Below are 19,213 nucleotides of genomic sequence, written 5' to 3'. Positions count from 1 at the left end.
GGCCACTCTGGAAAAAAAAAATCACTAAGCAACTACCATCAACAGATCACTTTCAATACCAGAGGAAACACACTGGACCATTGTTACAGCACCATCAAGAATGCCTACTGTTCTATTCCACACCCTCACTTCAGAAAGTCTGATCACTTGGCTGTACTTCTACTCCCTGAATATAGGCAGAGACTGAAGTCTGCAGCACCAGCAGTGAGGAATAAGAAGGTATGGACAAGGGAAGCACAGGAGCATCTATAAGACTGCTTTGAATCGGTGGACTGGACTGTATTCTGGGATTCATCTTTGAACCTGGATGAGAATGCTGCAGTTGTTACCGACTTCATTAAAACCTGTGTGGATGAGTGTGTGCCCACGAAGACTTGCTGTACGTTCCCAAACCAAAAGCCGTGCATGAACCAAGAGGTACATCATCTGCTGAAGGCTAAAGCTGTGGCATTCGAGTCTGACAACCCAGGCCTGTACTAGAAAACCAGGTATGATTTGCAGAGGGCTATTTCAAGGGCGAAGAGACAATTTCGAACTAGGTTGGAGGCAATATTGGATGCACGGCAACTCTGGCAGGGTCTGCAAGACATTACCTCCTACAAAGTGAAACCCAATAGCATGAATGGCACGATGTTTCACTACCAAAGGAACTCAACACCTTCTATGCACGCTTTGAAAGGGAGAACACAACTACAGCTCTGAAGGTCCCTGCTGCACCGGATGACCCTGTGATCTCCATCTCAGAGGCCAATACTAGGCTGTCTTTAAAGAGAGTGAACCCTCACAAGGTGGAAGGTCCTGATGGAGTACCTGGAAGGCTCTGAACACCTGTGCAGGAGTATTCAAGGACATTTTCAACCTCTCACTGTTATGGGCAGAAGTCCCCACTTGTTTCAAAAAGGCAACAATTATACCAGTGCCGAAGAAGAATAATGTGGGCTGCCTTAATGACAGTTGCCCGTTAGCACTCAGATTGACATTGATGAAATGCTTTGAGAGGTTGGTTATGAACTCGACTGAGCTCCTGCCTCAGGCAAATTGCAGTGGGTCCAAGTCCTTGCTATCGCTACAATACGTCAATGGCAGACACAATCTGAATGGTCTCCACATGGATTTAGACCACCTAGGCAGCACAAACACTTATATCAGGTTGCTGTTCATTATTTAATACCATCATTCCCACAACCCTGATTGAGAAATTGCAGAACCTGGGCCTCTGCTATTCGATCCTTGACATCCTAACCAAAGACCACAGTCTGTGTGGATCAGTAATAACGATCTTTTCACTGATGATCAACACTGGCGTACCTCAGGGGTGTGTACTTAGCCCACTGCTCTACTCTCGGTATTGTTACGAACTGTAATGTTTTAGAAACAAACCAGCAGCATTAGATTATATGTGTGGAGTCTGGTTTTGAGGTTAAAACCACTACCTTTATTAGTGGTTCGTCCATCGTCATCGATGAAGACCTCAACACCATTAGTCACTTTGAGACTGGATGCAGCATGTCTGAAGATGACTGGTCAGGCCAATTCGGGCATGGAATGTCCTGGCACACGTTGGGCAGACACGTGTAGGCACTGCAGTTGTTGCACTGGTGGCTCTGGACTTGCACAGCTTGCGCACCTTGCTTCGTAAGCTTGACAGCCCTTGTGGATGAGGCCGCGCCAGGTAGGGCAGTTTTGTGCCAGCATTTCCCAGGAGGTCGTGTGTATCAAACGACTTCAGGGAGGCCTTTAGTGTGTCTTTGTAACGTTTCTTCTGCCCTCTCTGTGAACGTCTTCCAGCAGAGAGTTCCCCAGAAAGAAGTTGCTTGGGTATGTGCTCGTCCGGCATGCGGATGACATGGCCTGCCCACCAGGTCTGTGCTCTCATCAGCAGTGTGTGGACAGATGGTAGACTTACTACAGAGAGAATTTCAGTGTCTGGTACTTTGTCTTGCCATCTGATGCCTAATATTCTGCAAAGACAAGTCATGTGGAAATAGTTGAGCTGTCTTGCATGCTTTCGATACACAGACCACGTTTCACACGCACACAGGAGGGTAGTAAGTACCACGGCTCTATGGACCTTCAGTTTTGTTGCTGGGCTGATGCCTCAACGTTCCCATACAGTGGAGCACAGTCTACCAAAAGCATAACTTGCCTTTGCTATTCTGCAGTTAACTTCTGTATCAATAGTCACTGCTCGGGAGAGGGTGCGGCCAAGGAAAGTAAACTGGTCCACTGCCTATAGTTTCTGTCCTTTGATTGTGATTTTTGATACTGTGTACGGTGCATGAGGTGCAGGCTGATGCATGACTTTGGTCTTTTTGATGTTGATGGCGAGTCCAAAGTTGTCAGAAGCCATGGAGAATTTAGAAAACCACTAACTTTATTAGTATCTACTTATCATATAGTAACTTAACCAAGATAAACAAAAGTTAACAGTGTTATGTGTATATATGGGTGTAAATATAACTCCCAAACTATTGAGCTTGAGGGAATAAGGCTTAGTCTTGAGATGGTAAAGTAGGAAAGTTCAGTGATCCACAGAATAAATGATGGAAGAGAGATATTTGTAATCCACGTGGTAATGGAGAGAGATGGCATGTATTCCACCAGTTCCACACCAGTAAAACAAGATAACAGTTGCCATAGATCTTGTCTGTCATGACATTCCAAATCTATATACGAATTATCACTGAAAATGACCTGTCACAGGAGTATCATCTTCCAGTGGTTACCACACAACATACCCAGGCAAGGGCTACAAAAGTGGTCCCACAAGATATCCCAAAAATCCACTCCTATGGATTATTACAAAGTGACCAACACACATTCATTGTGCACTGTGTGCTGATGTTTAACCCAATCTTTTGGGCATCGAAGAGTTCCAAACCACAGCAGTGACGAGCCGAAGTTTCAGCTTGTCTGTCCAGTCTCCTCTCTCTCCCGACTATGACTGTCTCTCTCCCTCCCTCCCTCTTTAAGCCCACAGTTAGCAGTGTCAGCTAATGACTGAAATCATAGTCCCGCCTCACTTAGGCACTTAAAGTGACAATCCACAGTAAATGAAACCTGCGGGTTTGTAACTCTTCCCCCCCCCCCAAAGAAAAATTTTGATCTGCCAGAGCAAAATTTTAACTGCAACCTACAATGTGAAACAGTACATTTTTAATTAACACATAACATATTGCAGAAACGTATACAAATACCAGATTCTACTCCACTATTAAAATACATTATAAGCTTAACATCTGGAAAGACAATTGGCAATTATATTATCTTTGCCTTTAATGTGAGTTATCATAAGATCATATTCTTGCAAAATCAGACTTTGTTGTTGAACTGGAGTCCGATTAACCATTTTCCTTAACCATGTCTATACAATCATCCACCCTGGGGATGAGATAAGCATCTGTTTTTGTTACAGCATTCACCTTCCTATAGTCAGTGCAAAACCTAATGCTACCATCTGGTTTAGGCACGATAACAGAAGGTGAACTCCAATCTGAAGTTGAAGGCCTAATAATACCATTTTCTAACATATACTCAACTTCTTGTTCAGCCAGTTTGCATTTTTCTATGTTCATGCGATATGGGTGTTATTTTATGGGCTTGGCATGACTGACATCCATGTCATGTGATGCGACTGTGGTTCTCCTTCGAGGATTGGGAAATAAGTCTTTAAACTTCAAAATTAATGCCTTCATTTTTTGTTGTTGCTGTGGCTGCAAATGGGCCAACTTGTTATCAATATTTTCTAAAACTCTCGAGTTTGTTAGTCTGACTGTGGTAATGTTTGATTTAGAATAAACCTCAGATGAATCAATTAATTGGTTCCCAGGGTTGCCAGACTCATTTGTTTTGACAACAATGCTTACAGATGGTGCCTGCTCTTCATAATATGGTTTCAACATGTTTATATGTGCTGTCACCTGTGTTCACCTGTGCTGACTTTCGTCGATCGGGTGTTTTGACTACAAAATTCACACTTTACTTTTGACTTTTCATACCGTCCATGAAATTTTGCTTGAAATGGGTTAGTCAATATTGGAAATAGCACCAGCACCTTATCTCCCACCTGGAATCTTTCTAAAGCCCCTTGTGATTTTGGATGACATGCAGACAATGTAATTTGCTTGGCTGCCAGTTCATAAACTACCTGCTGAAATAATCCAGATCTAAAATTACTTCCTTGATCAAACTGGATTTCTTTAGGCAAACCAAATAAAGTGAAAAACTTTGAGAGCCTTTGACACAGTTTTAGCCTTCATATTCCTGAGAGGTATGGCTTCTGGAAATCTGGATGCTTTGCACAAGATAGTTAGCAAATACTGATGGCCAACTTTAGCCTTTGGCAATGGGCCAACACAATCCGCAATAACTTTAGAAAAGGGTCCACCAAATGCAGGAATAGGCTTCAGTGGGGCCACTGGAGTAACTTGATTAGGTTTACCCACAACCTGACAAGTGTGACAGGTTTGGCAAAAGGTCACAACATCTTTCCTCGGACTAGGCCAGAAAAATTGTTTTGAAATCTTGTTCAGTTTTATTTACACCAAGATGGACACCTAAGGTCATACTATGGGCCAAAGTTAATATCTCATTCCTATCGACTTGGGGAACTACAACCTGGTGAACAATTGCCCACTCCTCACTTGCAGGTATTTCAGGTGGTCTCCACTTCCTCATTAACACTCCATCTTGGATATAATACCCAACTGCCACTTTCTTAATCTCATCATCTGAGAGAGCTTGTCCTTTTAAAGCTTCAATCTCAGGGCCTCGGTTCTGTTCGGCTATAAACTCCTTCCTAGATAGAGATAAATCTTTCTCGTCAGATTTAATACCTGGATCCTGCTGAAACAATAAAGGCAGAAAAGTCCCTGACAAGTCATCAAAACCTGAATCCTGACTCTGGCTATCATGGGTAGCAGAATCATGCTGCACAGAACTATCTGCATTGGCTGACTTCTTAGCCATACTTCGAGTTACTGTGCAGGAGGGATAAATGGGAGAATCCATCTGTGCGTCATCAGTGGTTGGCTTAGTTGTCAACTGCATTGCAGCAACAACTTTTTCACCTGCCAGGTCATTCCCTAACAACCAAGAAACATTACATTTTCCACCAGTAAACTGGAGCATAGTCCTATCTTAACAGGTCCCTAAACCAACCCTGACTCTAAAGTTACCTTGTGCAGCGGCACAGAAACAATGCCCCCCCCCCCCGATGCCTTTAATAAGATTTACCTCACCAGTGTCAGTATCATCACTAAACTTTACAACACTGTCCAATATAAGTGACTGAACATACAAGGATGCAACAATTAGCCATTACATGACCAGTTCTCTTACAATAATGACAAGTGAGACCAGAATGTTTCTCTTTCAACTGCTTGCCTTCATCCTTACCGTTGTCACTAGTCCCAGATTTTATTTCTGCTTTACCCTGACTATCTACGCTACTCTTTTGGAAGCTCTTTCTCGGGGTAAACTTAACCTTGTGGGTTAAAGCAAACTCATCTGCTAATCTAGGAGACTCCTGCAAGTGGCAGCATCCTTTTCATCTAAATTTGCCTTTATGTCATTAGGAACTCACCTCTTAAATTCTTCAATTAAAACCAACTCCTTCAAGCTGTTAAAATCATCATTCACATTTTTATGTGCACCAGCAGTCAAAACACACAAACTTTTCAGAAGCAAATTCCACCTAATTCGGTTTCACAGATTTCCTCAAATTTCTAAACTTTTGCCTATAGGCTTCTGGAAGAAACTCATAGGCTTTAAGTACTGCCTGTTTTACTGTCTCATAATTAGCTGCATCTTCAGTTGGTAGGGCAGAATAAGCTTGTTGAGTTTTTCCTTTAATTACACTTTGTAACAAGAGAGGCCAGCTTCCTTCTGGCCACTGTAGACTGAGCAACTTTCTCAAAATGCTGGAAGTATTTATCAACCTCAGCCTCATCAAATGGAGGAACCAATTTAACCTCCAGACTGGCCACAAACTTATCACCAGTGTCAAACTCTGGATCCCCTTGCTGCAATTTCTCTATCTTCTCTAGCTCAAACCTCCTTTGTTTTTCTGCTTCCTCAGCATCGAACTGTCTTTGTCTTTCATTTTCCTCAGCTTCATGCTGAAGTTTCTCTCGGTCAAACCTTAATTGTTCCAGCCATAACTCGAGTGCAGGATCAACTAGTTTACTTTCAGGAAATATTTCTAACATCTCCACCTCAAACTTCTTCGTAGATACACAATACTCAGTTATTCTCCTCTGAATCACTGCCCTTTTCATAGCCGGCCTTACCGCAGTAAGTTGCAGCTTTTTAGCAATAGCCAAAAAGTCATCCTTTCTGGCATCTCCTAATGCCTCAGGGGTTAGCAATGCCAGACATTTACCAATATCCATTCCCGATGATTCCCACACACAATTCAAACAAAAGGGAAGTAGCCAATGAGATTGATAATCAATCAATAAGCTCCAATTTTGTTCATATCATGGACAAGCTCCCAATTTTGTTACTAACCGTAACGTTTCAGAAACAAACCAGCAGCAATAGATTACACATGGAGTCTGGTTTTAATGTTAAAACCACTATCTTTATTAGTATCTACTTATCATATAGTAACTTAACCAAGATAAACAAATGTTAAGTGTTATGTGTAAATATAACTCCCAAACTATTGAGCTTGAGGAAATAAGGCTTCAAGACTTGAAATGGCAAGGAAGTTCAGTAATCCACAGAATAAATGATGGATGAGATGGCAAGTATTCCACAGGTTCCACGCTGGTAAAAAAAAAAGATAACAGTCACCGTAGATTTTGTCTGTCATGGCATTCCAAATCTGTATACGAATTATCACCGAAAGTGACCCGTCACAGGAATATCATCTTCCAGTGGTTACCACACAACATACTCAGGCAAGGCCTATAAAAGTGGTTCCACAAGATATCTCAAAAATCCACTCCTATGGATTATTATGAAGTGGAATAAAGTGAATCCAAGGATTGAAAATTGGTTTGTCTGATGTGCTGGTGGGTTATGTTCACGACCTTCTGCAGCTTATTCTGGTCTTGGACAGGACAACTTCCACAGCAGGTTGTGATACACCCTAGAAGAATGCTTTCTACGGTGCATCTATAAAAATTAGTGAGGGTTTTAGGGGACAGGCCAAATTTCTAAATATTTATTAACTATCTCTAATCTTACCAAGAAGAACCTGAGGAACAGGAGAAATGTCTCCATTTTTTATTAAAGTATATTTTAAGTAATTAAATGCAGAGTGCTGTAAACAACCTTTACAGATTTTTCTTCAAGAATGTCTTTGTACTTTTGTAGGCAAAAGAGCGTGCCCAGGAGAATCCTTGGCTCACATGGAACTTTTCCTTTTTTTGACCACTCTCCTGCAGAACTTTATCTTCAAGACTGTCATCGATCGAAAGGATATCGACACCTCACCAGATTTATGTGGATTTCTGACTATACCCCGTGTGTACAAATTCTATGCTATCCCTTGCTAAATCACCTGGAGCCTCTTGAATTGTAGGAGGTGATGTTAAAAACTTATTTAGTTCCTTGTACTGTATATCTTTAACATCTCAAAATTTAGTGATTTACCATTTACTCATTCTCACTTTAGTCCAACATATCAGTTCACAGCCACTTCATGCCAAGGTGTGACAACCCTCCGGGTGGAGAAACAGCTTATTTTCCATCTGAGTAGCCTCCAACCTTCCCTTTCTCCCATGGTCCATTCTCCTCTTCTATCAGATTCCTTCCTCTCCAGACTATCTTTTCTACACACCTGGCTTCACCTATCACTTACTAGCTCTCCTCCTTCCCCTCCACCTACTTATTCTGGTGTCTTCCCTCTTCCTTTCTAGAGCCGAAGGAGAGCCAAAGTCTGAAATGACGGCTGTTTATTCATTTCCATAACTGCTATGTGACATGCTGAGCTCCTCCAGCATGTTCTATGTATTCCTTTGGATTTCAAGCATCTACAGAATTTCTCATGTTTATTATTATCCACGATTCGTGTCATTTTAACAGTGATTATTACGTAAATATGTGCAATGAAATATACAAACATTTTGAGTGGATGGGGCTCATCAGCTGTGGTTGGCAACTCATCTGGGAGAAGCAAAACACGTGACCTCAAACCCCTGCTGCCTTGCAGTTATACCCACTCATGGGGAAGCCTTTGTGAGCAAACCCCTCCCCCCACAGAAATCTGGAGCTGGAGTCCACATGCAGTCCTATGTTACCACTAGAAGCATAATGCACTTTTTTTTAAACTCTTTGGTTCAATTCCCCTGATGCCTCTGCATCTTCTGTAGCTGGAAGTCAAGTTGTCATTACATCAGAGAAGAGTGGGATTCTTTGTCACACACCCAGTGAGTGCAGCTCTAATACTGAAGAGGTTTGACCCCCATCTTCAAAAGACCATTTGGTTTGGAGCTCAGCTGAATATCTGGGTGCTTGAAGCCAGAGAGTATGTGAGAAAGTGGAGAGAGGGTAGGGACTAGGTTTGGGAACCTGGTTGCATGTGGTGATGAAATAGACCATAAGATATAGAAGTAGAATTAGGTCATTTGGCCTGTTAAATCAGCTCCACCATCTCAACATGGCTGATCCATTCCCTTCTCAGCTCCTATCTCCTGTCTTCTCCCCATATCCCTCATGCCCTGACTAATCACCAATCTATCCATCTCTGCCTTAAATATACCTAATGACTTGGCCTCCAGGAATTTCACAGATTCACCACTGTCTGAAGAAATTCCATCTCATTTCCATTCTAAAAAGATGTCCTTCTATTTTGAAGCTGTACCCTCTGGTCTTAAACTTCCCCACCATAGGAAACAACCTCATGACATTCACTCTGTTGAGACCTTTCCACATTGATGGGCTTGCAGTGTGTGTCACACACAAACGTTACAATAGAGCTTCAGCTGAGGGCCACTTAAGATGTTTTCTTGCAGAAACTGATTAGCGATGCATACTGAGTTGGTGAGATCTCCATCAGGCTAGTTGACAGAATTCAGGAGATAGCAAGGAGGGTGGAAGAGTGTATCTTCCTGCACCCTATGGAGAGTCTGTGGAGTCCTGCTCACCCCTTTCACTCTGGACATTGTGTGCACTTTCTTGTATGGTAACAGCTACAGTGGAGACAACTGTCCTCCTGTCTCTGTTGATCAGACTAGATCTCTGACCTTCGTCACACAGCAGTAGCTAGATGTTGTGAGGAATCATTCAGCAGAAACACATTTTCTGCTCTTGGTGGACAGGGACATTCCCATAAGCAAATTGTGGTCCTCCAGGAGCAAAGGGACTGTGACGTGTCAGTAGATACCTGTTCTGCACGGGAACAGGGATGCCCCCCGGCACAAGACGGCTCACCTGTATGAAGTGATGCAGTGTATGCCCAGACCACTCACCAGCAGAATTGTTACAGGTGCAAACGTCTGCTGAAGCAGAGATACACTGCTCAGACATCACAGGTCTATTCAGACCATGCAGGAAGTTGAAAGTGGGAGAGCCTAGAGACCTGTGTCTCAGGTTCACATCAGGAGGATGGAACAATAATGGAGATTAGATTTATATAGAAGTACAGCACAGAAACAGGCCTTGCAACCCATCTAGTCCATGCTAAAACCATTTAACCGGCCTACTCCGATCGATCTGCACCAAAACCATACTCCTCCATACCCCTACTGTCCATGGACATATCCAAATGTTGAAATCCAGCCCACATGCATTTGTGCTGGCAACTAATTCCAGGTTCTCATGACCCTCTAAGTGAAGGAGTTTCCCTTCATTCCCCTTCAGCTTTTCACCTTTAACCCATTGACCTCCGGTTGTGGTCCTACCCGACCTCAGTGGAAAAAGCCACTGTATACTCTTCATAATTTTGTACATCTCTCTCAAATCTCCTCTCAATCTTTTACATTCAAAGGAACACAGTCCTTCGCTATTCAAACTTCCCTTGTATCTCAGGTCCACCAGACCTGACAACATCGTTGTAAATATTTTCTGTACTTCCAACTTGTTTACATCTTTCCTGTAGTTAGGTTACCAAATCTGCACACAATACTCCAAATTAGGTCTCAACAACATCTTGTACAACTTTAACATAACAGCCCAAATCTTGTACCCAATACATTGATTTATGAAGGCCAATGTGCCAAAAGCTTTCTTTACAAGATTGTTGATTATTCTATCAGTGTCCTGACATCACCTGACATCTAAACTGATGACGTGTCTCAAAAGGGCATCAGTTCACCCGGTGACACAGCGAGTGAAGCAGCGCACAACAGTGTCCCAGAGTCAGCAATCCCAGACTGAGTGTTGAAATGGCTCTGGTCAGTAAACAGAGGTTGACATCCTCAGGAACATTAATGTGTAGCACAACAACATAATGTTATTACTGCACCAGTGACCTGCTTCATTTCCCACCGCTGTCTGCAGGGAGTTTGGACATTCTCCCTGTCGTCACACGGGTTTCCTCCAGGTGCTCTGGTTTCCTCCCACAAACCAAAGACATACAGGTTAGGCTTCGTGAGGTGTGGGTGTTAGCTCATCCACTGACTGTGATGGTCATTGAGGCAAACGACATATTTCACTCTGCTTCGATGTAAATGTGGAAAAAAAACACAAATCTTTCATCTGCTGATGTGGCCCTGATATTAAAAAAAATGTATATCTTGTGTCAGTTATTCAGGAACCACAGGATATTTTCAAACCACTGTTGTTATTAAAATTTCACTTTATAATCAACATGTTGTTTATTGTCTGTGTATTGAATTTATCATAATATTTGTATTAAATATTCTTTAAACACATTTAACACTTAAAGTGATGATACTTCCCTATTTGGTCACACAGAAAAACATGAGATGTTCCCATGGCAACAGTGAGATGGGTGGTTGCTCTGTTTAAGCTGGAAATCCATTAATGTTTAAAAGAGTCATGGTTCAATGTTACAATTTAATAGAGTGTATACAGTACACAACCTGAAATTCTTACTCTTCACAGACATCAACAAAACAGAAAAACCCAAAGAATGAATGACAGAAAACGTTAGAACCCCAAAGCCTCCCTCCCCCTAACAAGCAGCAGCAAAATCATCAACCCTCCCCTTCCCCCCACTTGCTCCAGCAAAGGCATCAACCCCCCCCCCCCCCCACCATGTAAGCAACAGCAAATCTTGCAGAGACCATCATCAACAGTCCATCAAAACTACTGCCCATTCCAACACTTCAGCATCTCAGACAAGGTGATGGAAAACCACATTAAATTTTAATAAGTCAAGACGTGTATTTACTGATTACACTAAATAAATAAAACCTAACTTGTCAAAACTCATGACCACAAGCATTTATATTAAAGTCAGTACATATGATAAGCAATTTCTTACACTAATTTATTAAACCATGCCAGACTAGTTGGTGTGTATTTCAGGACAGCCTGTTGTACACAGTAACATTACTTACTGACTGACTGCCCATTACACCGCCAGCATTTAGAGCAGCAATGAAGCTCCTCCATCTCCGGTGGTGTTCGGGGCTTCCTTCATCATGTCAGTCACTCCCCGTCCCTGAGGTTTCACTAGTGTCAGTCACACAAGTCCAGATGGAGACTCGGGTATTCTGTCACACTCACATGCAGAGGGATTCTTCATTGCCGTTTCCATAACAATTTTGTTTGGTCAGTCAGGGTTGAGAGTATGTAGGTAGTGGGAGAATCACCCCTGTAGTGCTCCTTGAGGCCCAATGACTGAAGCTTTGGGTCTGCGAGTGTTTGCAAGATTGCTGGGGAAGTCAAAGATCCAATGTCTGATAACTATTGTCTACCAGAATCAGTGTCACATAACCCTGCCACTTTCATCTGGCCCACACCTTCATTAACCACATCCAACACTTGTCTTTATTGGATCTTCCTCCTCCTCACACATCATTGGGTTTGAAAAGATGTGGCCATGGTTAAATGAGGTGCACCTAGGGTTAGTGGTGGTGTGCGCCCCCTTGGTACTGAGGATTAGGTTTGAGGGTAGGGCTGGTGGATGTACATGTGTGGCTGGGAGATATAAAGTTGTGGAGTTTAGTTTGTGAGGTATGTGGGGCTGTGGCAGATAGGGTAGTGGAGCCACTTTAATCTGGGCCGTGCCTTTCCTGAACGTGGTCCAACTGTAATTGGCTTAATGAACCGGGTGTGCACTGGTACAGATCATCAGTAATGCAACCTGGGGTCACTGCAAGCAGTTTGCACGTTCTCCCCATGACTGCGTGGGTTTCCTCCAGGTGCTCCAGTTTCCACTCACATTCCAGATACATGGGTTAGTAGGTTAATTGGTCACATGCGTGTAGTTGGGTGGCTCGGCCTGTTGGGCTGGAAGGGCCCATTACCGAGCTGTATCTCTAAATAAATAAATGTGTGGAATTTACTTACATAGTTCCTGAGGTTGAATGTCGGTCTGGCAGACCAGAGAGGACAAAGGCTGGTGGCCCCCACCCTAAGGTAAATGAGAATAGATCAGCAGCATTTTCTGGCAGTGGAGTTCTGTGCAGACAGGAGGCACGAGGGCCAATGACATTCCAGGCACACAAGGCAGTGAGACCCGAGTTTAAGGCCCAGAATTTGGGATTTCATTTCATTGTCATTGGCAAGTGCAGGGTAGATTGAAAGTCCAAAGGTTGAGGCCCAATGACTGAAGCCTTGGGTCTGCGAGTGTTTGAAAGATTGCTGGGGAAGTCAATGATCCAATGTCTGATAGTTAACGCTAACTAGATTGTTAAAAGTTCAAAGTAAATCTTATTTTCAAAGTACATATTTGTCACCACATAGAATCCAGAGATTCATTTTCCTGTGGGCATACTCAGCAAATCTATAGAATAGTAATTATAACAGGATCAAATTTTAGAACTGTCCACGCTTGTACAATACAGTGCAAGTTATTTAGTTATGAAATTGACAATTAAGGGCTAGATTGATTATGATAATTTATGTAGAGATACAGCATGGTAACGGCCCTTCCAGCCCAATGATACCAATTACACACCCATGTGTCCAATCAACCTACTGACCTGTTTATCTTTGGAATGTGGGAGGAAACTGGAGCATCCAGAGGAAATCCACGCAGTCACAGGAAGGATATACAAACTCCGGGCAGTCAGCAGTTGGGTGTCTGAAGTTCTATAGCATTACACTAACATGCTGCCTCAATTTTTGATGCCACTCTGTTTGTACTTTTGTAGCACAACTCTACAGTTACCATGGCAGGGAAGAGAGAAAGGATTCTACCCAGTACCTCTAGTGATGCACTTAAGACCATTAGACAATAAGACATAGGAGCAGAATTAGGCTGTCTGGCCCATCGAGTCTGCTTCACCACTCAATCATGGCTGATCCTTTTCTCTTCCCCTCTTCAGCCTCAGTTCCCGGACATTTTGCCCGTAACCTTTGATGTCATGTCCAATCAAGAACCTATCATTCTCTGCCTTAAATACACCCAACGACCTGGCCTTTGCAGCATCATGTGGCAACAAACTCCACAAATTCACCACCCTTTTGCTAAACAAATTTCTCCGCATCTGTTTCGAAAGGGCACTCCTTTAACCTGAGGCTGTGCCCTCTTGTCCTAGACTCTCCCACCATGTGATACGTCCTTTCCCCATCTACTCTGTCTAGGCCTTTCAACATTCAAAAGGTTTCAATGCAATCCCCCCGTCATGCTTCTGAATTCCACCGAGTACAGACGCTGAGTCATCAAATGTTCCTCGTATGATAACCCTTTCATTCCTGGAATCACCCTTGTGAAACTCCTCTGGACGCTCTCCAATGCCAGCACATCTTTTCTAAGATAAGGGCCCAAAACTTCATAACACAGAAGGTGAGGCCTCACCAGTGCCTTCTAACGCCTCAGAATCACATCCTTGCTCTCGTATTCTAGACCTCTTGAAATGAATGCTAACACGACATTTGCCTTCTTCGCCACCGACTCAACCTGCAAGTTAACCTTCAGGGTGTTCTGCACAAAGTCTCCTAAGTCCCTCTGCACATCAGATGTTTAGATTTTCTTCCCATTTAAAACATAGACTGCACATTTATTTCTACTACCAAAGCGCAAGACCATGCATTTTCCAACATTGTATTTCATCTGCCACTTTCTTGCCCATTCTCCTAATCCACCCAAGTCCTTCTGCATCCTACCTGTTCCTCAACACTAAATGCCCCTCCACCAATCTTTGTATCATCTACAAACTTGGCAACAAAGCCATCTATTCCATCATCTAAATCATTTATATACAGCATAAAAAGAAGTGGTCCCAACACCATCCCCTGCGGAATACCACTAGTCACTGGCAGCCAACCAGGAAAGGATCCTTTTATTCCCACTTGCTGCCTCCTACCAATCAGCCAATGCTCTAACCATGTTAGTAACTTTCCTGTAATACTATAGGCTCTAACTTAGTAAGCAACATCATGTGTGGCACATTGTTAAAGGCCTTCTGAAAGTCCAAATATATAACATCCACTGTATCCCCTTTATCTATCCTACTTGTAATCTCCTCAAAGAATTCCAACAGGTTTGTCAGACAGGGTTTCCTCTGAAGGAACCATGCTGATTTTTTACTATCTTGTCCTGTGTCACCACGAACTCAACAATTGATTCCAACATTTCCCCAACCACTGAGGTCAGGCTAACTGATCTACAATTTCCTTTCTGCTGCCTTCCTACTTTCTTAAAGAGTGGAGTAACATTTGCAATTTTCCAGTCCTCTGGCACCATAGCAAAGTCCAATGATTTTTGAAAGATCATTTCTAATGCCACCACAATCTCTACTGCTACCTCTTTCAGAACCCTAGGGTGCAGTCCCTCCAGTCTAGGTGAACTATGTACCTTTAGGTCTTTCAGCTTTTTGAGCCCCTTCTCTCTTGCAACAGTAACTGCACCCACTTCTCTTCCTCTGCACACAACATCAGACATACTGCTAGTGTCATCCAGTGAAGACAGATGCAAAAATACTCACTTAGTACATCAGCCATCTCCTTGTCCCCCATTATTATTTCTACTGCCTTACTTTCTAGTGGTCCTATATCTACTCTCATCTTTTATTTTTAACATACTTGAAAAAATTTTACTATCCACTTTGATATGATTTGCTTTCAAACTTCATCTTTTCCCTTCTAATGACTTTTAGTTGCTCTTTGTAGGTCTTTAAAAACTTCCCAATCCTCTATCTTCTGCACCTATTGTCTATGGTCTTAAAAATTGTGGACTGAATGGCCTGTTCTGGTGCTGTACTGTTCTATAATCTTGACATTGTGTCAAATCCAGGTAAGATGAAATATTGAAAATGTTTCCATCATATAAACATGACATAGCAAAAGTAATGATGAAGATAAATGTTACTAACCTCTCCCTTTTCATTGTCTTTTGTAATGGGATGATAGAAATCTAGTAGAGTTTGAGAGCCAAGGCTTATAGTGGTCACGGTTGGAAAGTACAAAGGACCATCCTCGTGAGGCTACAAGGACAAAAACAAAAACTGATTTAACACAACAGCACCAGCAATTCCTGCTGCTGTCTGTAAGCAGTTTCTACGTTGACCACATGGGTTCCTCCCACATTTCAACAACGTCCATGTCAGGGTTAGTGAGCTGAGGGTGTTAGGGTGTATTCTCCAGTTAGGATATATAGCAAATATTAATTTCTCTAGCAATCAGTCTTTGGTTTTGAATGTGGATTGGAGATTGAATTTAATACACAGCTCAGAACAATGGGCTTCCTGGAGCTGCAGGTTGGGCTCAATCACAAACAAAGGAACATTCCACTTGGACCTCAGATACCTGCATATGCATGAATGCAGTCCAGAGTCATTTTGGGTGTCTGGAATGAGGGTGAGAAGAAGGTGTTTGAAAACTGTATGTAATTGAAAGAAAACATAGTAGATACCTGCATACTCGGTTTGCTAGAATAAAGGTTTCCATATCCACCAGCGTCAGTGTCTTTTCCAGTGACTTTGTTCACAGTTACAACAGTGGGCATCAATGTCTTCGCCACCAAGCACATGGAGTTTGCATGTTGACCACATGGGTTTCCTCCCACATTTCAAAGCTGTACAGGTTAGAGTTAGTAAGATGTCGGTATGTTATACTGGTGCCAGAAGTGTGGTGACACTTGTGGGCTGCCCCAGTACATAGTTGGACTGTGTTGGTCATTGACACAAACATATTTCACTGTATCTTTCAATATACATTTAACAAATAGAAATAATCTTCCCTCTTCAATTTTATATGAATTTAAATATAAACAAATATATAAATTATGTATAAAATACATTGCTGTAATAGGAACTGCTTATTAGAAATCCATGCCACGGCACTTACAAGTGATATAATTAAGGTGAAACTTACTTCACATTTGAGCATTTAATATTGCTTCATTTTGGTGGGTTGTATGGGATATCCAGGGATGGATAGCACCTCTGGTGAAGGGGCTGATCCTGTCCAATCTGGGGCAGCTCACTCACTTGTGGTCCCCACACACACTCTGCTCTCACCTGTGGCTCTGTGTTGCTGTTTGCATGCGACAGCGGCTGCACCTGGTACTCCGCGCTTCAACAGACGGGCTAAAGCAGGTGAGGGTAGCCGGCGGGACTCATACCCCGATGGAATAGGGATGTGCCTGTCCTCGCATGTGAAACCAGCTCAAGCAGTCTGGGTGGATAAGATCTACAGTGAGATTCAACAACCAGGAAGGCCGTTATGCAATGGTCTGTGCAGAGCAAAAGGCATGACAAGGCACAGAAGGCATCATTATCATCCACTGCAACCAAGGAAGACCCCAGCTTATGATGATTGTTCTTGCCACTGCATCCTGACTTCCAAAGTCGAGAGAGTGCAACTACCCCAGTGCAACAGCTTTTCCACTCTCATACAGATCTCCTCCTGTTGGACAACCACCCAGAAGGTGGTAATGAGTACGAGAAAGGGGTGGCTGTGGTAAAATGTACCTCTGTCACTGTGCCTGAAGGATGGTACTGAGGTTTTCTGTGTTTTGGATATGGATATAGAAATGGATTTGGACTATGGACTTTTTTCAGTCATAGATTTTTATACTCTATGTTTCTGCCTGTTCTTTCTCGTTTTTTATGTGCAAGCAAAAGGGATATAGGGGTTGATGTTCTTGTGTTTTTGTTGACTTTTTCATGCGGGGAGAGGGGTACTTCGGGACCAATGTACTTGTGACATTTTGTACAGGGAAGAGGGCTTTGGGGTTGATGATTGCATACCCATTCTTGTTGTGCAGGGAAGGGGGAAGTCGCTTTTTTTCTTGTAATGACATCCATGATCCCCAAATTCAAACACTCATCTTTGTCCACCATTGTCAACCACTCCTCTCAGTCCCCCAACCCTCACCACACATCTCAGTCCCTGACCCTCCTCACTGTCCTCTAACCCCAACAACTCCTCCCTGTCTCCCACCTCAAACCACTCTTCTCCGTTCCCCAATCCCATCCATTCTTCTCTGTAGCTCATCCCCATCCACTCCTCTCTGGCCCCATCCTCAACCACTCCTTTCTGTCCCTAACCCTCCTCTCCTTCCCCAACCCCAACCATTCCCCTCTGTCCCCAACCCCAATAACTCCTCTCTGTCCCCAACCACTCTTCTCTGTCCCCAAGTACTCCTCTCTGTCTCCAATAAGATGTTCCTGTAACCAAAGATCTCAGTTTAAGGACTCTTTATTTCACTATCTGATGTTCTTGTTATTTATTGCTATTTACATATATTTGCATTTGCACCGTTTGTTGTCTTCTACCTTCTACTTTATCTTTCATTGATCCTCTTTACAGTTACCATTCTATAGATTTGCTGAGCATGCCTACAGGAAAACGAATCTCAGGGCTCTATGTGGTGACATACGTGTACTTTGATAACAAAATTTACTTTGGACTTTGAACTTTATCTGAGCAATATGAATTTACAGTTCTGCAATAATTAAAATGAAAAGCATGTGAAACAATTAATGTATATTTTGATAATACCATGATTCCTTCACCAGGGTTGTATTCATTAACCAAAACGTGATTAGCAACTTTCCCTGTGAAAAGCTGCATGGATGATATTCTCTTTGTGTACTTCTCCAGCCAATCAGGTAGCTTCTCAATAAGCATTCCCTTCGGGTGAGGTAAACCACCTGCAGGAGATCAGGAAAGTTAGTTGATGAGAACAACTGTGGCAACTTCAAATTCTACTTGCTTATTTCCCTCCTCCTGATATCTCAACACCTCCCAGTGGAACTGTGGGATCTGTTGGACCATTACCTTCAACTCAGGGTGCAAGTAAAGGGAGGGAAATCTGGAAAAGCATAACAATGCACCCTAACAGGTTGATTCTATGGCAAGAAAGGCAAATGTGGCGTCGGCATTCACGTCGGGAAGACTAGAATACAAAAGCAAGAATGTAATGTTGAAGATTTATAAGGCACTAATGGGGCCTCACTTAGAATATTATGAGCAATTTTGGGGTCCCTATCTAAGAAATGATGTGCTGACATTGGAGAGGATTCAAAGCAGTACAACGTGTAGCTCGGGTGGTTGATGATAGGGTTGAGTTCTTCTCAAACATGCAAGGAGACATCATCAGTATGCTGTTGATTGTGGCATGTCCTCCAAAAGGTTGGCCTTTATATACTTATCAATCAGCTGAAAGGACCTTATTTCGGTTCAAAGGAGGTTCACGAAAATGATTCCGGGATTGATAGGCTTGTCATATGAGGAGCGTTTGATGGCTCTGGGCCTGTACTCACTCAAATTCAGAAGAATGAGAGGGTGATCTAACTGAAGTGTATTGAACGTTGAAAAACCTAAATGCAGTGGATATGGAGAGGGTGCTTCCTATGGTGAGGGAGTCCAAGACCAGAGATCACAGCCTCAATAGAGGAAATGAGGAGGAATTTCTTTAGCCAGAGAGAGGCAAAACTGTGGAATGTGTCACCACAGGTGGTGATGATGGCCAAGTCATTGGGAAAACTTACGTCAGAGATTGATGGATTCTTGATTAGTCACAGCATGAAGGGATATGGGAAGAAAGTAGATTGGGGCTGAGAGGGAAATGGAGCAGCCATGATGAAATGGTGGAGCAGACTCAACAGGCTAAATGGCCTAATACTAAGTCTGCTCCTATATCTTATGACCCCTGTGAAGCACTAGTCACTGCCAGCCAACC

The 19,213-nt window shown here is 42.9% G+C and overlaps 2 protein-coding genes across 2 annotated transcripts in view; both read left to right on the top strand.

Moving 5' to 3' along the window:
- Positions 1-7,825, top strand: part of LOC132402269 (cytochrome P450 2C15-like) — a 78,060-nt gene extending 70,235 nt beyond the window's left edge. Inside the window, exon 9 of the mRNA XM_059985087.1 lies at positions 7,324-7,825. Within this exon, the coding sequence (XP_059841070.1) occupies positions 7,324-7,505 (182 nt within the window). The 3' untranslated portion in view covers positions 7,506-7,825. The remainder of the gene's footprint in view (positions 1-7,323) is intronic.
- The window catches only part of LOC132402265 (cytochrome P450 2C38-like), a 265,261-nt gene that overhangs the window by 221,116 nt on the left and 24,932 nt on the right, over positions 1-19,213 (top strand). The gene's annotated exons all lie outside the window — the stretch shown is intronic.

The sequence above is a fragment of the Hypanus sabinus genome, chromosome 11, assembly GCF_030144855.1.
Source record: "Hypanus sabinus isolate sHypSab1 chromosome 11, sHypSab1.hap1, whole genome shotgun sequence".
Taxonomy (NCBI): domain Eukaryota; kingdom Metazoa; phylum Chordata; class Chondrichthyes; order Myliobatiformes; family Dasyatidae; genus Hypanus; species Hypanus sabinus.
The sequence above is the reverse complement of the archived record's forward strand: the minus strand, read 5'-3'. Positions and strand labels throughout refer to the sequence as shown.